Source organism: Cupressus sempervirens, chromosome 4 (assembly GCF_028749045.1).
Source record: "Cupressus sempervirens isolate cs-2001-9-10 chromosome 4, ASM2874904v1, whole genome shotgun sequence".
Lineage (NCBI taxonomy): Eukaryota > Viridiplantae > Streptophyta > Pinopsida > Cupressales > Cupressaceae > Cupressus > Cupressus sempervirens.
Genome location: NC_143121.1, coordinates 164,838,386 through 164,854,752, shown reverse-complemented (window position 1 = coordinate 164,854,752; position 16,367 = coordinate 164,838,386). Strand labels below are relative to the sequence as shown.

General features: G+C 37.2%; 1 protein-coding gene and 1 pseudogene across 1 annotated transcript; both read left to right on the top strand.

Annotated features, from left to right (window-relative positions):
- Positions 1-5,555: 5,555 nt before the first annotated feature.
- LOC149560508 (wax ester synthase/diacylglycerol acyltransferase 5-like) lies at positions 5,556-6,410 on the top strand (annotated as a pseudogene).
- Positions 6,411-11,435: 5,025 nt separating this feature from the next.
- LOC149560507 (wax ester synthase/diacylglycerol acyltransferase 7-like) lies at positions 11,436-16,121 on the top strand. Its single transcript, XM_089827627.1, has 3 exons — positions 11,436-11,718; positions 11,857-12,195; positions 15,826-16,121. The coding sequence occupies exons 1-3, from the start codon at positions 11,436-11,438 to the stop codon at positions 16,119-16,121; spliced, it is 918 nt and encodes a 305-aa protein (XP_089683753.1).
- Positions 16,122-16,367: the final 246 nt, after the last annotated feature.

The following is a 16,367-nucleotide window of genomic DNA, read 5'->3' as shown; positions in this document are numbered from 1 at the left end:
TAGGTTAATGAGTTATTTAATTATTTTGCATTATTTTATTATTTTATTTATGAGACACTTAGGAGTTTGTGCAACCTTGTAAGTTGTCATGTAGACAACACATGAGTATGCAACTCTATTTGTGCACATGGTGTCTACAACACTATTTTGCATGTCCCACCCTTGTAGGCTTATCCTCTCATCACCGCACTTACTTTCGTGCTTAATGGAGGATAATCCATATCTGGTGGACATGTGCTTGGTTTTATGATACATTATGATGCTAACTTCTATGCATTCTAGAAGCTCTCCTGCAGCCTTTATAATCAGGCACTCCTAGTGTACTCTTATGCATTATTTATTGAATACATTGTTATTCTGATCATACTCTCTTCATTTTTGGTCTATAGTTGTGCTTGTGTATGAGTTCTTGGTTCTTGGGTGAATTTTTCCCTTAGGAAAATTCTTACATGGTATCAAAGCTTAGAGATTTTCTCATCACAAGTCATTCAAGACCTCTTGCTTGCTCCATCACCTCAGTCTGAATCTGGAGTGTTGTAGAAATTGGGAGCATCCAGCACCAGATATGACCTCTCCATTGTGTTCAAAACACTGAACCTATGAAAATTGACTATAAGCACGCCTACTTTGGCCCATAGTCAATTGTGAGGCAAATTTTTTTTGCAAACCGACACCTGAAAGCACCGATTTGCAATTGGGTATGATCATTTTTATTTGATCTGATTATTTAATGTTTAGATCTGCATTTAATTTCATCTTTGAACAATTTTTGAATTTTGATTTTCGGAATATTTTTCTTGTTCAGTCAGAGGGAAATTTTTTTTTGAATCGGGTAGTGACACCCTGGCTCGGTGTTATATATTGTTGGTGGATTAATATTTGGCAGGAGTTTTTTATTTAATTTTTGGCTTAAGCATACCTGCGGACCATACCCGTACCCTACAACTAAATTTGGCAAGTGGGAGTCTGTTAGAGGTCACATCAAAATTCCTAGCGATCTATCCACCGATTGGCAACAACTTAACCACTGGCACATCCATTTCTGGTGCTGCTTTCAATATCATGGAAGCGGCCTCAAATACCAGTGTGGCCAATACATAACCAATGGCCATTCTTAATTTCAACCCTTGTGGACTCTACATTATAAAGAACGTAGAGTTCTGAACCTTGCCCAATGTGGGATCTTTCCTTGTACTTTTTGACGACGGGATCTTCTACATCTACCAACAGAGAACATTTTGGCCGCCACTGCTCCAAGTTTGAAAACCTGCGCCCTCTGCCATGTGGGCAAATCTGCCACGCGACGTGATCAATCACCCTCCATGCAGGAAAATCTCGTCCTGCCACATGGCCAACTATGAAATAATCATCTTGTCCAGTCAGCAGTGACTCAGCAGTCATACGACATGAAAACATGCCATGTCATCTTTTTCTATACAGTTTGTACGATCCGTATAGTACAGACACCATGTCAGCGCCACATCATCCGGGTGGCCGAATTTTTTGCTAAAGTCATCATTTTATGACCCTAAATTTGATGCTCATCTGACTGTCATTCCTAGGCATATTTGAATTGCTTTGACAACCATTTGACTGTCAAATTTAACTTCACGGTTTCTCCTCCAGACCCCTCTCTAGATTGCTTTTCAGTTTGGCAGCCTGACTTTGCGAGCTCATAACTTGGATATCTAAACTTCGATTTAGGTGCAAATTCTTTTGAAATCACATAGAATTTCCTAAATTTTCTAGTGGTGATGTTGTTTTCTTGTTTTGGTGCATAGACTTTGCAAAAATTGCATTTTTTGGTGACTATACCTGCATAATCCTACGTTTTGCAACTTTAGAAGCTTTGTACGAGCACATCTGGTCACCTTTTTAGGTTCTATTTTTTTTTAAATGCGTATTTTTTTGTCTACTTTTTAGATTTGAAGTCAGATTCTAGGGTTGTGTGGACAAATTTCTCACTTTCAAAATTAGGCCTTCTTTGGCATTGTAAGCTTTCATTCTTTTTCAGAATTGTTGTAAATTTGAGCTACAATGCCTAAGTGATAGATTTAAGCCTCATAAGGCAGTTGTAAAAGCCAAATCAGCAAGTCCACTTTATTCATTTTTACAAGTGGCTCATTGTAAATGCACTACTTATAAAGTGCCAAAGCATCTCTTTTGGGGGGGGGGGTCTTTTGATTGAGTGAAAAGGGGGGGTGTGTATAGTGTTCTTGTGTCTCTATTTTGTGCTCTTTCATTTCTGCATCATGGGTGTTAAATGTCCTCCTCTAACTTCACGCAACTATTCTACTTGGAAACATATTGCATCGAGTAGATTAATGGAAAACGGGTATAGTCTTTATATTGATGGTACACTTACCAAACCTACTGATGCTAAAGAACTCATTGATTAGACAAGTCAAGATTGACAAGCTTTAGGTGTAATTAGGAGTTGTGTACATGGAGATCTTCTTTTTCACATTAAAAATTGTTTAGAATCTAAGGAAGCTTGGGATAAACTTGAACAATTGTATGGTAAAGTGGATGAAGAAAAGGGATTTCAGATTGAGGATGATCTACTTCGCTTGGATCCTAAGAATTATGACACAATTTAGGATTATATCATCAAAGTTAATGAGTATAGGGCACTTCTAAATGATTGTGAAAATCCCATTAAGGATGACAGGTTGATAAATCACATCCTAAAGCTGCTACCTTAAGAGTATGCTGACTTTGTTTTGAGTTTTAATACTCACAAGTTGACCATGGGATCTGCTTACCAGAAGCCATCCTTTGATGGATTTGCAAACATGTTGATTGTTGAACAATCTCACTTGGTGGATTTTGGTCTTCTCAAGTCATCTAAGACCAAAGCCTTAGTAGCTCATGATGATCACACATCCAGTCAAGGGGGGAAAAGCAACAAGAAGAAGAAGCAGTGGAAGCAGAAAACACAATCTAAGACACAACATGACTCCCCTCAACAAGGCAGTTCTTCTTCAAATAAGAAAGGAACTAATAAAAAGAAGGACAAACTCTTTTGTACATATTGTAAAAAGCCAAATCATGATGAGCATCATTGCAAAACAAAAAGAATCAATGAGTTAGAAAATCTACTCAAGAAGAATAAGATTCAAGTGCCAAATACTTTCAAGGATTCTACTCCTACCTCTTTGAAGGTTAAAGGTCAAGTACTTATGGCCAACACAAATTCTTCTTCAGAATAGATAATTGACTCAGGTGCCTCCTACGACATGGGTTCTTCAAAGCAAGATTTTTCTTCATTGAAGGAGTCACAAGTACCACACATCTTCGTGGGAGATGATGCTAAGATGGAAGTTGAAGGGAAAGGAAATATTGAAATGGAAGATGTGGAATTCAAAGATGTTCTCTATGTTCCCAATCTAAGCTCCAATCTCCTATCAGTTTACCAAATCCATCACCTAGGAGATGGTCATAAGGTTGAGTTCCTTCCCAATTTAGTGACGGTGAGCAGTCTAAAAGTTGATTCATTGGTAGCAGTTGGGAAAGTCAATGATGACAGGAGGCTTTATTCCTTCTCCCACTTTGTGCCTAAGAGTTCTTCTCAAGCCTTGTTAACTCACTCTACTTCAATAAACTTATGGCATGAGTAGATTAGTCACTTTGACTTCCACTCTCTTCAACAACTTTTCTCAAAACACATGGTCAAAGGTCTACCTAATATCAAATTTTCTAAGGGAGAGTGTTCATCTTGTTTAGTGGATATGAATCTCAAGGAGAATTATGATAAAGGGAAGTCTTCTCAAGCTCTAGTTGTTCTTTAGCTAGTTCACATGGTATTAGCAGGACCATTTCCAGTGACTTCAGTCAGCCAAGGCCACTACATACTCACATTTGTTGATGACATTTCAAGATTCACTTGGGTCTTTTTCCTTCATCATAAGAATGAAGTAGTTCATAAGCTTCAAGAATTCAAGACTCATGTTGAACACAAGTGAAGGAAAGCCATCAAAGTATTAAGAGTGGATAATGAGAACAGATATGTTGACAGAAGACTTAAGAACTTTCACAGAATTGTGGGGATTGATCTTCAGAACTCACCAGCATTCAGTCTGCACAAGAAAAATGTTGTAGCTATGAGGATTAGGACTCTCAAGACCATGGAAAGTTGCATGATAAAGGCCAAGTCTCTTGATCCTACATTAGAAGTTGAAGCCATTAGCAGTGCTACTCACATACTTAACAAATCTCCTCATCCAGCCTTAGATGGAAAGAATCCTCTTGAGGCATGGTGTGGCAGAAAACCAGTTGTGAGTCACCTTAGAGTCTTTGGTTTTCGAACATGGGAAAACCTTTCCTACAATAGTTGCAAGGCACCAACACCTAGGCCTTGTACCTTTATCGGTTATGAAGACAATGTGAAGGCTTACAGACTTATGGATCCAAAGACTCATGAGACTTTTGTCAAGAAGGATGTTCACTTTGAGGAAAGTTCACCAAGCTTATCCTCTACTCCTCTCCACACTTCATACATAGTGGAAACTGATAGTGACACCAGTGATAGTACTTCAACAGGTTCAAATATGTTGGGTTCTGTCGATAGTTGTAGTGAGAGGTCACATCAGTCAAGTCCACATGCTTATATTGCCACAGTGAAAGGTCCATCTCAACATGGTACATCTCATCTTCTAGCTCCAGCTTCACTTGACTTGGGAGACAGACTTGTTGCCTAGTTATAAAATTCTTTCAATTTTATAAGCATCGGTTAATATTTGAAACTTGCCTAGTTTTAAGCCTTAAACTGGTCATTTCATCCTTGAATTCTTGTGAGTTTCTAAATCTTCATGTCATTGGCTCATTCCCAGCTCCACACAACACTTGAAATTTTAAAATCTAACTTCTGAGCCTAAGGTTATTGCAGGTTAATGGAGAGGCCCAAAATATGTGTTTTCTAGTCTATCATTAACCATTAACCTCTCAAAAGGTTAACGATAACCCCCAAAAACACATTTTTCCTAACCATTAACCTCTCAAAAGGTTAATGATAACTACCAAAAACATTTTTTTCCTAACCATTAACCTCTCAAGAGGTTAATGATAACATCCAAAACATGTTTTTCTTAACCTCTCTAAGACAATCATTAACCTTCTTTGTTTAGCTGATTAAGGTTAAGAACTGGAAGTAAGATCATCTAAAAGACAAGTGCGAATATTGTACCTAGTTGACCTTAAGGTGGAGGAAATGGAAAAGGATGGCCAGAAAATAGTTGTGTTCACAAATAATTTCAAAATGCTTGGAGATTTTGGTGTTGAGAGTGAAAATTTTCAATCTATTTACCAACAAGGTGTCTACTTTAATGGTACAGTCAAACGTTGAAAATGGTTAAATAAAATAGTTGTGGGTACATAGACTGCACTCGGGAAATCAGCATTTAATGACAGTGATGGCGAGTTGAATTGGAATAAATAAATTCTCACAACCCTCAGCTTGGTAAAATCCAATAAATGCATAATCTATGAGTACAAAAGAAATCAATGCTTGAGTTATATAAAAATGCATTCCAAGCAAGGCACTGTAGTGGAGAAAGATGGAGAAATTTGTCAAGGGTTTGAAGAAGACAAAAACAAACATAGATGATCATATCATAGTCCCACAGATTGATCTCACAACTCATGAGAATTCTCTAGATTTTTTGAACAACTACACTATCAAGTTGGCCACGGCGCCTCCACTAGATCCATCAAAGCCTCTGTGGCAGTTTCATGTTCTCAACATAAAGTCAGCAAAAGTAGAAGCAATAATGATATTTAGAATCTATCATTGTTTAGGAGATGGAATTTCTCTCATGTCTGTTTGCTTTACTTCTTAATGTAAAGCAAATGATCCCAACTCCTTGCCCACATTATCACGCCCTGCTCAAAGACCCACCAAAAAAATAAAAATCAGCCTTGTTTTCTTGATTTTTATGTTATTTGCAAGGTTTTTGCTCATGATGTATTAAGGGTTTCAAGACATTATGGGAATGATGGGTATCCTTTCAGACATTATAAAGGATAGAAAGACGCCCATTAAGGGATCAAGAAAAGTGGGATCAATGCCTAAGCAATTGGCACATATTACTTTCAGTTTGGACGACGTCAAAACTATCAAACAAGCTATGAATGGGACTATAAATGATGTGATTCTAGGAAATCTAGTAGCTGCCTTGGTTAGATATTTGGATCGGATATATGCAAGTCGAGAAAAAACTCTACCATCAAATCTAGTTGTGAGGATTTTAATCCCTGTGAATATGAGGTTAGCACCAGGCATACAAGAGCTGGTAGACATGGAGAGTAAAAGTGGGCAATGTTGGTGGAGTAATGATCTTGGATATTTCATTATTTTTCTTCCAATGCTTAAATATGGAGATCCTCTTCACTATGCCCAGGCATGTGTTTGACAAAATGCACAATAATGTATCTTGGAGAGGTAATTCTTGCTCGCAAGATGGCCTATCCGATCCAAGAGCTAGCAAAACATATATTTATAAGGTTGATTCTATGAAGCTTCTATGTGAGTTTGCATCTCAAGGAGACCTCAAATTTTTTTAAAGACTTGTGAAGGGTGGACCAAATCTATTTGTATGTGATGAGCAGGGCCGAATAGCTTTGCATCATGCCTCTATGTCTCTAAGTGATTATAAGGCACATCAACTATTTGACCAAATTTCACACAAAAGAACATTCAAATTCTCTAGTAAATTAAAACTCATTTGCCACCCTTGACTCGGCTCACATAACATGGTTACAGAAGACACTAATATGTGAGGCATTTATAAAACTTGAATGAATCATTCAAATGCCAAAAGAAGATCAGCAAGGATTTATTATGCAATCTTCCTCTCAAAAGATGTAAAATTCAAGTTTCAGGTCACTCTGGGTTAATTTTATTGAGGTTAATTAACCTCACCCAAATCACGTATTTAGGAGGTAATTACTAACCACAGAGGGGTAGTTGTTAACCTCTGTGTCTATATAAGGGCTCTTTTGGGCTTTGTAAATGGACTTTTTGGTTGGAAAAATAAGGGAAAACTATGCTGAAATTTTAATCTAGAGATAAATTTTAGAAAGTATGTACACTTTTTATCTCTGAATTGAAAAATCTCTATTGCTTTCTTGGTGCAAGAAAATGAAATGAGATGTGCTTTGGGTTTCTTATTTTAAAATCCAAATTGTTATACATTGTAGTAGACATTCTCATGGTGCCATGCAAGTGTTTACCAATGATAACGAATGTGCTTAATAATATTGGTTGCTTTCAAGCATAGTTCTTGGGCACCTCTGTTATCGATCTTGTTAACCATAGAAGGTTGTGAGGGCATGTGGTGCATTCATCTTCCATGACTTTCTCTTGAACTTTGAAGTTTAAATTATTTATTTGAAAATCTTTTAAAAATTATATCATATGAGGGAGCTACCCCTCTAAATGCAGAGGAAGGCCGCATACCAAGGGCCTCTCCAACTATTGTGAACGGTTTGCCACACACTCCATTGGGAAAATTCTACTGTGTCAAATCTATTTACCAAAAGATTTTTGGTGACTCTACTGGGGAGACTGAACAAGAAAGATTGACAGTCGCCTGTAATGAAACACAATGGCGCTTCCGCATGAGAACATTTTCCCTATTCTCCAACCGAACGTTGGCTTTCAAGACACCCACGAGGATATCACCTTAGACTTGAACACTCTAGCTTGGAGGTGTAGATGAAGTGCTCAACAATACCATCTGGTAAATCAAGTTCTTGAAGAAGAAAAAGAATTTGGAGAAATCTTATGAAGAGCTCCTATTGGTCACAACATTGTAATCGTTGAAAGAATAGTAGTCATTCCAAGAAGAAATAGGCAAAACCTTGGTCACATCCAAAACCAAGTGAACAATAATTAACAAAATGGTTGATTAAAGGTACCTTCCTTGGAATGAAGGTTGGTGACTCTATTTTAAAAGATTGGTTATCAACGACTCTATTTGAAGGTGGAAATTCAAAATCATGGTTTGGTACAGGGGAAAAGTTGAAAGTGACAGTGATAGTGATAGTGACGATGAATAATTTCAATATCCTAAGAAACAGATTCCTGATGAACCTCTAGAAGTTGAATTCTTGAAGAATTTCTATGGTGGTAGGAGGCTGGATCTTAAAACGGTTCATCCTCACTTACTTCGAATTTTTTAAAAGATTGAAGAATAGGATGGAAAGGATTATGGTTTTCTTTTTCATGATCAAAAATCCTTTTTGGAAAAAGATTCAGCATATAAAGATAAAGAAGGCTTTACTGAAAAATGTCTTTCATATAAATTAGTGATGAAGAATAATAAAAGTATCTCTCATGCACCTTTGCCTGAACGAAATTAGATTTTTGTTGATCCTACACAAGCTAGCTTCTTGAAGAGTTTCTATGGTTGATGGAAACTAGATCCAGGAGAGACTCATCCATCTTTGCTCCAGAAATTACAAAAGATCGAACAAGAAAATGGTAAAGATTATCAGTTTTTCTCTCACAAGCCCAAATTATCTTTAGAAACAAGTTCTACATGTAATTATAAGGAAGAGTTTGACCAGAAAAGTGATTCATGTGAATCAAAGATGGATAGTGTTGGTCAAAAAGGTGCCCCAATTTCTGCACCTATTGCTCATCAAAGTCATGGTCCCATTGATCCTAATCAAGTTGAATTTTTAAAAAGATTCTATGGCAATGCACGCCTAGATCCTGAAAATGTACATCCTTCTTTACTTCAAACACTGCGAGAACTTGAGAAAGAAGACTCATCCAAGAATTATTTCCTTGGTAACAAAATATATCTTGATCCAAATGTTAGAAATGACTCATCTAAATCTTCATGCATGAAAGAAGATGAGGATTCTATGTCTAGTCAAGGAAATGGTCAAAAAATGATGTCTATGGGAAAAGGGTCTAGTAATGTAAAATAGGAGAACATATTCAATCATCTCAATCCCAATGGGAAGGGAAAAGAAATATCAAGTATTTCTCAAGGAATTATAGAAGATATGATTAAAGATGGGGGAAATGTGGATCAAGATGAATTTCATACTACTTTTATTCCTACTTGGTGCCTAAATGCTTTAGATGATGACTTTCTCTGTGGAGAAGACCTTCCTATTAATTCACCCCTAATCATTAATGATGAGGACTCTATTGATGAAGTCAACTCTTTAGAATATTTTTCACAATCTTCTACCACCACTGGTGAAGAAATAACCTCAACTGAAATCTTGCAAACATCTCCATTAACTCCTGAGATTGAAGCCTTTACTTTTGTGGATGTTGAAGAGATTTCAAAAAGTGGAATGATCATCACAAGAGTAGAAGATCATTTTCAAGAGAAAGATGATGAGCTATCAAGAGATCCCCTTCCAAGTTACATGCAAGTGGAATATGAAGTTTTCCCATTTTGTGAAGATGGTCATCAAGAAAAATTAATGCACCAAGCTTGTGTAAACATTGATGAATATTTAATGAAAAGTACAATAAACATGGAAATGAAAGATAAGTTTCAAGTAAGAGAAGATGACACATCAAGTTCTTATTCTTCCTCATGCATGAAACCTAAATTCGAAGCATTCCAGTTCACAAGTGGAAACCACATTGAAGAAAACATTATGATGGTACCTTGCACTAGAGAAGTAATTGGCCTTGAAGAAATGTGTTGTGATTTAATGATTGAAAAATGTGAAGATGAAGGCATAGATGACGATGTTCCTTTAAAATAATTTTCCTTACATCAATGTCACTTGATGATCAATTCTCTTGATCAAATAGACTCAATAGAGCATATGTGCACTCAAATGGAAAAGATGATTGTTTCTCCTTTGAGCGATTTGATGGGAGAAAAGGAAGAAATACATCATGGGAAGATTCAATGTGACAAGGATGTGCATTCATATTGGAGTAATTTCATAGAGAATACAAACAAAATCATTCCCATGGAAAAGAAAAAGTGTCTGGTGTCCAAAATAAGTTCAGGAATCCATGATCACCAATCACTAGAATTTCAAGTACCAGGCTTGTCAAATAGAGAACAAGATCATAAATTCATCCAGGAACTTGAGAGTCTTATCATTCAATCCTTTTGAAATGAATTCATCAGCAACATGCAACATGAAGCTAAGTTGATTCCGAAACTAGAGATTGTTGATGAGACATGGTTATTTGGATACATTCTTTTATCAAGTGATGTGAAGCATGCTAAGAGTCTCAAAATTGTGATTCAAAAAGAGAACTTACACTTGAGTCCATAGGAACCTGAAAGTGGCCACATGTTAGCACACTATGGTATTTATTTTCCCTAGCCAGTGAATGGATTTGCATGTTTATAACTTGAGTCACAGGAGGTAGGGAAACCTGCCTTGTATATAGTCTAGTTAGGAGTTTTTGTTGTGCCTAGTTTTCTTCTTGTTGTCCCATTTTTGGTGTTCATTCCCTCTTTTGTAAATTGGTCTCTTAGATGACTCTATTTTATTTCCTAATGGATAAGGCACTATTTTATTCATTCTAGATTCGAGCTTCATCCTATATAGTCCTTGTCCCCAGTTAGAGCCAGCTATTGCCTAATTATAAAATTCTTTCAATTTTATAAGCGTCAGTTAATATTTGAAACTTGCCTTGTTTTAAGGCTTAAACTGGTCATTTCATCCTTGAATTCTTGTGAGTTTCTAAATCTTCATGTCATTGGCTCGTTCCAAGCTATGCACAACACTTGAAATTTTTAAAATCTGACTTCTGAGCCTCAGGTTATTGCAAGTTAATGGAGAGACCCAAAATACGTGTTTTCCAGTCTATCATTAACCATTAACCTCTCAAAAGGTTAATGATAACCCCCAAAAACACATTTTTCCTAACCATTAACCTCTCAAAAGGTTAATAATAACCCCCAAAAACACATTTTTTCTAACCATTAACCTCTCAAGAGGTTAATGATAACGTCGAAAAAATGTTTTTCTTAACCTCTCTGAGACAATCATTAACCTTCTTTGTTTAGCTAATTAAGGTTAAGACCTGGAAGTAAGATCATCTAAAAGACAAGTGTAGATATTGTGCCTGGTTGATCTTAAGGTGGAGGAAATGGAAAAGGATGGCCAGAAAATAGTTGTGTTCACAAATAATTTCAAAATGCTTGGAGATTTTGGTGTTGAGAGTGAAAATTTTCAATCTGTTTACCAACAAGGTGTCTACTTTAATGGTACAGTCAAACATTGAACATGGGTAAATAAAATAGTTGTGGCTACATACACTGCACTCGGGAAATCAGCATTTAATGACAGTAATGGCGAGTTAAATTAGAATAAATAAATTCTCACAACCCTCAGCTTGGTAAAATCCAGTAAATGCATTAACTATGAGTACAAAAGACATCAATGCTTGAGTTATATAAACATGCATTCCAAGCAAGGCACTGCAGTGGAGAAAGATGGAGAAATTTGTCAAGGGTTTGAAGAAGACAAAAACAAACATAGATGATCATATCATAGTCCCACAGATTGATCTCACAACTCATGAGAATTCTCTAGATTTTGTGAACAATTATGTTGCCAAGTTGGCCATGGCTCCTCCACTAGATCCATCAAAGCCTCTGTGGCAGCTTCATGTTCTCAACATAAAGTTAGCAGAAGCAGAAGTAACAATGATATTTAGAATCCACCATTTTTTAGGAGACGGAATTTCTCTCATGTCTATTTGCTTTGCTTCTTCATGTAAGGAAAATAATCCCAGTTCCTTGCCCACATTATCATGCCCTGCTCAAAGACCCACCAAAAAAAAAATCAGCCTTGTTTTCTTGATTTTTATGTTATTTGCAAGGTTTTTTCTCATGATGTATTATGGCTTTGAAGACATTATGGGAATGGTGGGTATCCTTTTCGACATTATAAAGGATAGTAAGATGCCCATTAAGGGATCAAGAAAAGTGAGATCAATGCCTAAGCGTTTGGCACATATTACTTTCAGTTTGGATGACGTCAAAACTATCAAACAAGCTATGAATGGGAATATAAATGATGTGATTCTAGGAACTCTGGCGGCTGCCTTGGTCAAATATTTGGACCAGATATATGCAAGTCGGGAACAAACTCTACCATCAAATCTAGTTGTGAGGATTTTAATCCCTGTGAATATGAGGTTAGCACCAGGCATACAAGAGCTGGCAAACATGGAGAGTAAAAGTGGGCAATGTCGGTGGAGTAATGATCTTGGATATTTCATTATTTCTCTTCCAATGCTTAAATATGGAGATCCTCTTCACTATGCCCAGGCATGTGTTTGACAAAATGCACAATAATGTATCTTGGAGAGGTAATTCTTGCTTGCAAGATGGCCCGTCCGGTCCAAGAGCTAGCAAAACATATATTGATAAGGTTGATTCTATGAAGTTTCTGCGTGAGTTTGCATCTCAAGGCAACCTCGAAGTTGTTTAAAGACTTGTGAAGGGTGGACCAAATCCATTTGTATGTGATAAGCAGGGCCAAATAGCTTTGCATCATGCCTCTATGTCTCTAAGTGATTACAAGGCACATCAACTATTTGACCAAATTTCACACAAAAGAACATTCAAATTCTCTAGTAAATTAAAACTCATTTGCCACCCTCAACTTGGTTCGCATAGCATGGTTTCAGAAGACACTAATATGTGAGGCATTTATAAAACTTGAATGAATCATTCAAATTTCAAAAGAAGATCAACAAGGGTTTATTATGCAATCTTCCTCTCAAAAGATGTAAAATCCAAGTTTCAGGTCACGCTGGGTTAATTTTATTGAGGTTAATTAACCTCACCCAAATCACATTTTTGGGAGGTAGTTACTAACCACAGTGGGGTAGTTATTAACCTCTGTGTCTATATAAGGGCTCTTTTGGGCTTTGTAAATGGACTTTTTGGTTGGAAAAATAAGGGAACACTATGCTGAAATTTTAATCTAGATATAGTTTTTGGAAAGTATGTACACTTTTTATCTTTGAATTGAAAAATCTCTATTGCTTTCTTGGTGCAAGAAAATGAAATGAGATGTGCTTTGGGTTTCTTATTTTAAAATCCAAATTGTTATATGCTATAGTAGACATTCTCATGGTGCTATGTGAGTGTTTATGAATGATAATGAATGTGCTTAATAATATTGGTTGCTTTTAATCCTAGTTCTTGGGCACCTCTGTTATTGATCTTGTTAACCACAGAAGGTTGTGAGGGCATGTGGTGCGTTCGTCTTCCATGAATTTCTCTTGAACTTTGAAGTTTAAATTATTTATTTGAAAATCATTTAAAAATTATATCATATGAGGGAGCTACCCCTCTAAATGCAGAGGAAGGCTGCATACCAAGGGCCTCTCCAACTGTTGTGAACGGTTTGCCACACATTCCATTGGGAAAATTCTACTGTGTCAAATCTGTTTACCAACAAGACTTGAGGACTTTCATCTTCTCATTGATGATGATTCTTCTACAGTTGTTGTGAGGGTTCACTCTAAACCTAATGTCCATTCTCTACATGATCAATCTGCACAGGTTGGTGTGATTCTGGATCCTTATGAACAGTAATTAGTGGAGGACTCTTTGTTATTAGAGGAGACAGATGGTTCAATGGAACAAGTTCAGCAGACATCCTTGACAAATTTGCATTCATTCTTTTTAGCACAGTTGGAAGGGGTGAACTTCAACATCAGTATAGGGATACTTGAGTAGGTTTTTGGGCCAGCACACATCTTTAGGACTGTACCTTGGGCATTGTTTCTTCCTAAGGGGAGGAACACCATTCTACATTCTTGGACCAACTTCTTCATTAGAGGAGCTCTCACCTATTGGCATTCTTCTTTTGGGGTGGGGAGCCTATTCTATCTCTCTTCCTTCTCTTATTCTCTTTTGTATATATTGGATGTATGCCGTAATGGGGGGGTCTTGATTACTCCATCCATCGATGCATCCTGTTTTATCTCTCTTTTCGGGGGAGGATTTTTCCCATGAGGTTTTCCCTCTTTCCCTACTTTATGGGAGATTTGTATTTCATTATGTACATGGGTACCTTACATGGCCTAGTAGCTGGGACCCATTATGCATCTTCATCTTAGTTTGTAAGTTTAAGCACATTCCCTTAACTTGCACTTAAGGGGGGGTGTTGGTGTAAATTAGTACTTTACTATTTACACTTACTTAAGTTTACTTAAGTTAATACATTATTTAATTATTTTTCTTTATTTTATTATTTTATTTATGAGACACTTAGGAGTTTGTGCAACCTTGTAAGTTGTCATGTAGGCAACACAAGAGTATGCAACTCTATTTGAGCACATGGTGTCTACAACATTGTTTTGCATGTCCCACCCTTGTAGGCTTATCCTCTCATCACCGCACTTACTTCCGTGCTTAATGGAGGATAATCCATATCTGTTGGACATGTGCTCAGTTGTATGACACATCATGATGCTAACTTCTATGCATTTTAGAAGCTCTCCTATAGCCTTTATAATCAGGCACTCTTAGTGTACTCTTATGCATCAGTTATTGAATACATTGTTATTCTGATCATACTCTCTTCATTTTTCGTCTATAGTTGTGCTTGTGTATGAGTTCTTGGTTCTTGGGTGAATTTTTCCCTTAGGGAAATTCTTACACTATTGTTGGATGAGAAGCATAGACTAGCTAGTCTATCCTAGCCTACCGCATCAACACTTTTCATACTTGATCTTCTTCCAATCTTGTTGGTGTAAATTAGTACTTTACTATTTACACTTACTTAAGTTTGCTTAGGTTAATGCATTATTTTATTTTATTTATTTGTGAGACACTTAGGAGTTTGTGCAACCTTGTGATTTGTCATGTTGACAACACAGGAGTACACACCTCTATTTGAGCACATGGTGTCTACAACATTGTTTTGCGTGCTCCACCTTTCTAGCCTTATCCTCTCATCATCGCACTTACTTCTGTGCTTAATGGAGGATAATCCATATCTGGTGGACATGTGGTTGGTTGTATGAAATATCATGATGCTAACTTCTATGCATTGTAGAAGCTCTCTTGTAGCCTTTATATTTAGGCACTCCTAGTGTACTCTAAGCATCAAGTATTGAATACATTGTTATTCTGATCATACTCTCTCCATTTTTGGTCTACAGTTGTGCTTGTGTTTGAGTTCTTAGTTCTTGGGTGAATTTTTCCCTTAGGAAAATTCTTACATGGTATCAAAGCTTGGAGACTTTCTCATCACATAGCCATTCGAGACCTCTTGCATACTTCATCGCCTCAACCTGAATCAGGAGTGCTGCAGAAATTGGGAGTGTCCAGCATCAGATCTGACCTCTCCATTGCATCCAGAATGTTCAACCAGTGAAAATCAACTATAAGCATGCCTATCTTGGCCCATAGTCGAATGTGAGACAAATTTGTTTTGCAAATCAAAACTTGAAAGCCCCGATATTTTCTGCATCTGCATATTTTCGGATTTATTCAATCTGCATTTTTTCGGATTTATTCAATCTGCATTTTTGGATGTATTCAACTAGAAATTTTTTTTTTCGAATCGGGCTGTGACAACCTAGCTCAATGAGTTATTTTTTGGTGGTATTAAATTTTTCATAACCATAAGATTTTTTATTAAATTTTTGGCCTATACCACCGAAATCTGGACAAACTAATCAATGGTAGATCACACAACTGTCAGCATGGTATTAACCCTCCACCGGAAGAATAGAGCCTTTGAGCAGAAAACACCGACGAAAGAACTCGCTCCCGGCCCGACCCTGCCCAACTGTCGGAGTCCACGACTTTGTTTTGAATTCTGTGGACTTGTTATTAAAAACAATTGGGATCACAGGCACAGGTCAATGTGGGATCATTTCCCATAAAACTTCAGGTGTCGTGAGACATTCCCGCCCGCAGATCTTTCCCGCCAATAGCTTTCTCATTTTTGGCACTGTTTCTACATTTTCGGCAGATCAAAAAGACACGCCCGCACTGGAGTCCCGACCATTGTGTAGCAGAATATTTCGGCAAGGTTTACAGCATTTTTTGGCATGCATTCTGAGTTTTTCCACCGCCGCTAGACATTTGACTTTCCAGGGATGCATTTGGAGGTTTCTAGCTTTGTTCCCTCCCGCCGATGTTTTTTAAAAACTTATCCACCACGTCTTGCTGACTCAGCGCCATGATGGAAACCAGTGCTAGTATTGCCACATCATTCCACGTGGACAACTGGTTAGTGTACAAAAATTTGCCACGTGGCAGTCCGTACAGTATGGATTGCACAGTCAGCAACCACGTCAGCACAGGATGCCATTTTTTACTGATGCCATCATTCTAGTAGCTTAAATTTGATAGCCATATGACCATCAGGACATTTTTGAACTATTGCGATCG

Excerpts from the sequence above, each read along its gene's own strand:
- LOC149560507 (XM_089827627.1), top strand. The coding sequence starts at position 11,436 with ATGGAGAAATTTGTCAAGGGTTTGAAGAAGACAAAAACAAACATAGAT. Across the intron at positions 11,719-11,856 it reads TATTTGCTTTGCTTCTTCAT|ACATTATGGGAATGGTGGGT; the intron begins GTAAGGAAAATA and ends ATGGCTTTGAAG. Across the intron at positions 12,196-15,825 it reads GGAGAGTAAAAGTGGGCAAT|GCACAGGTCAATGTGGGATC; the intron begins GTCGGTGGAGTA and ends TTGGGATCACAG.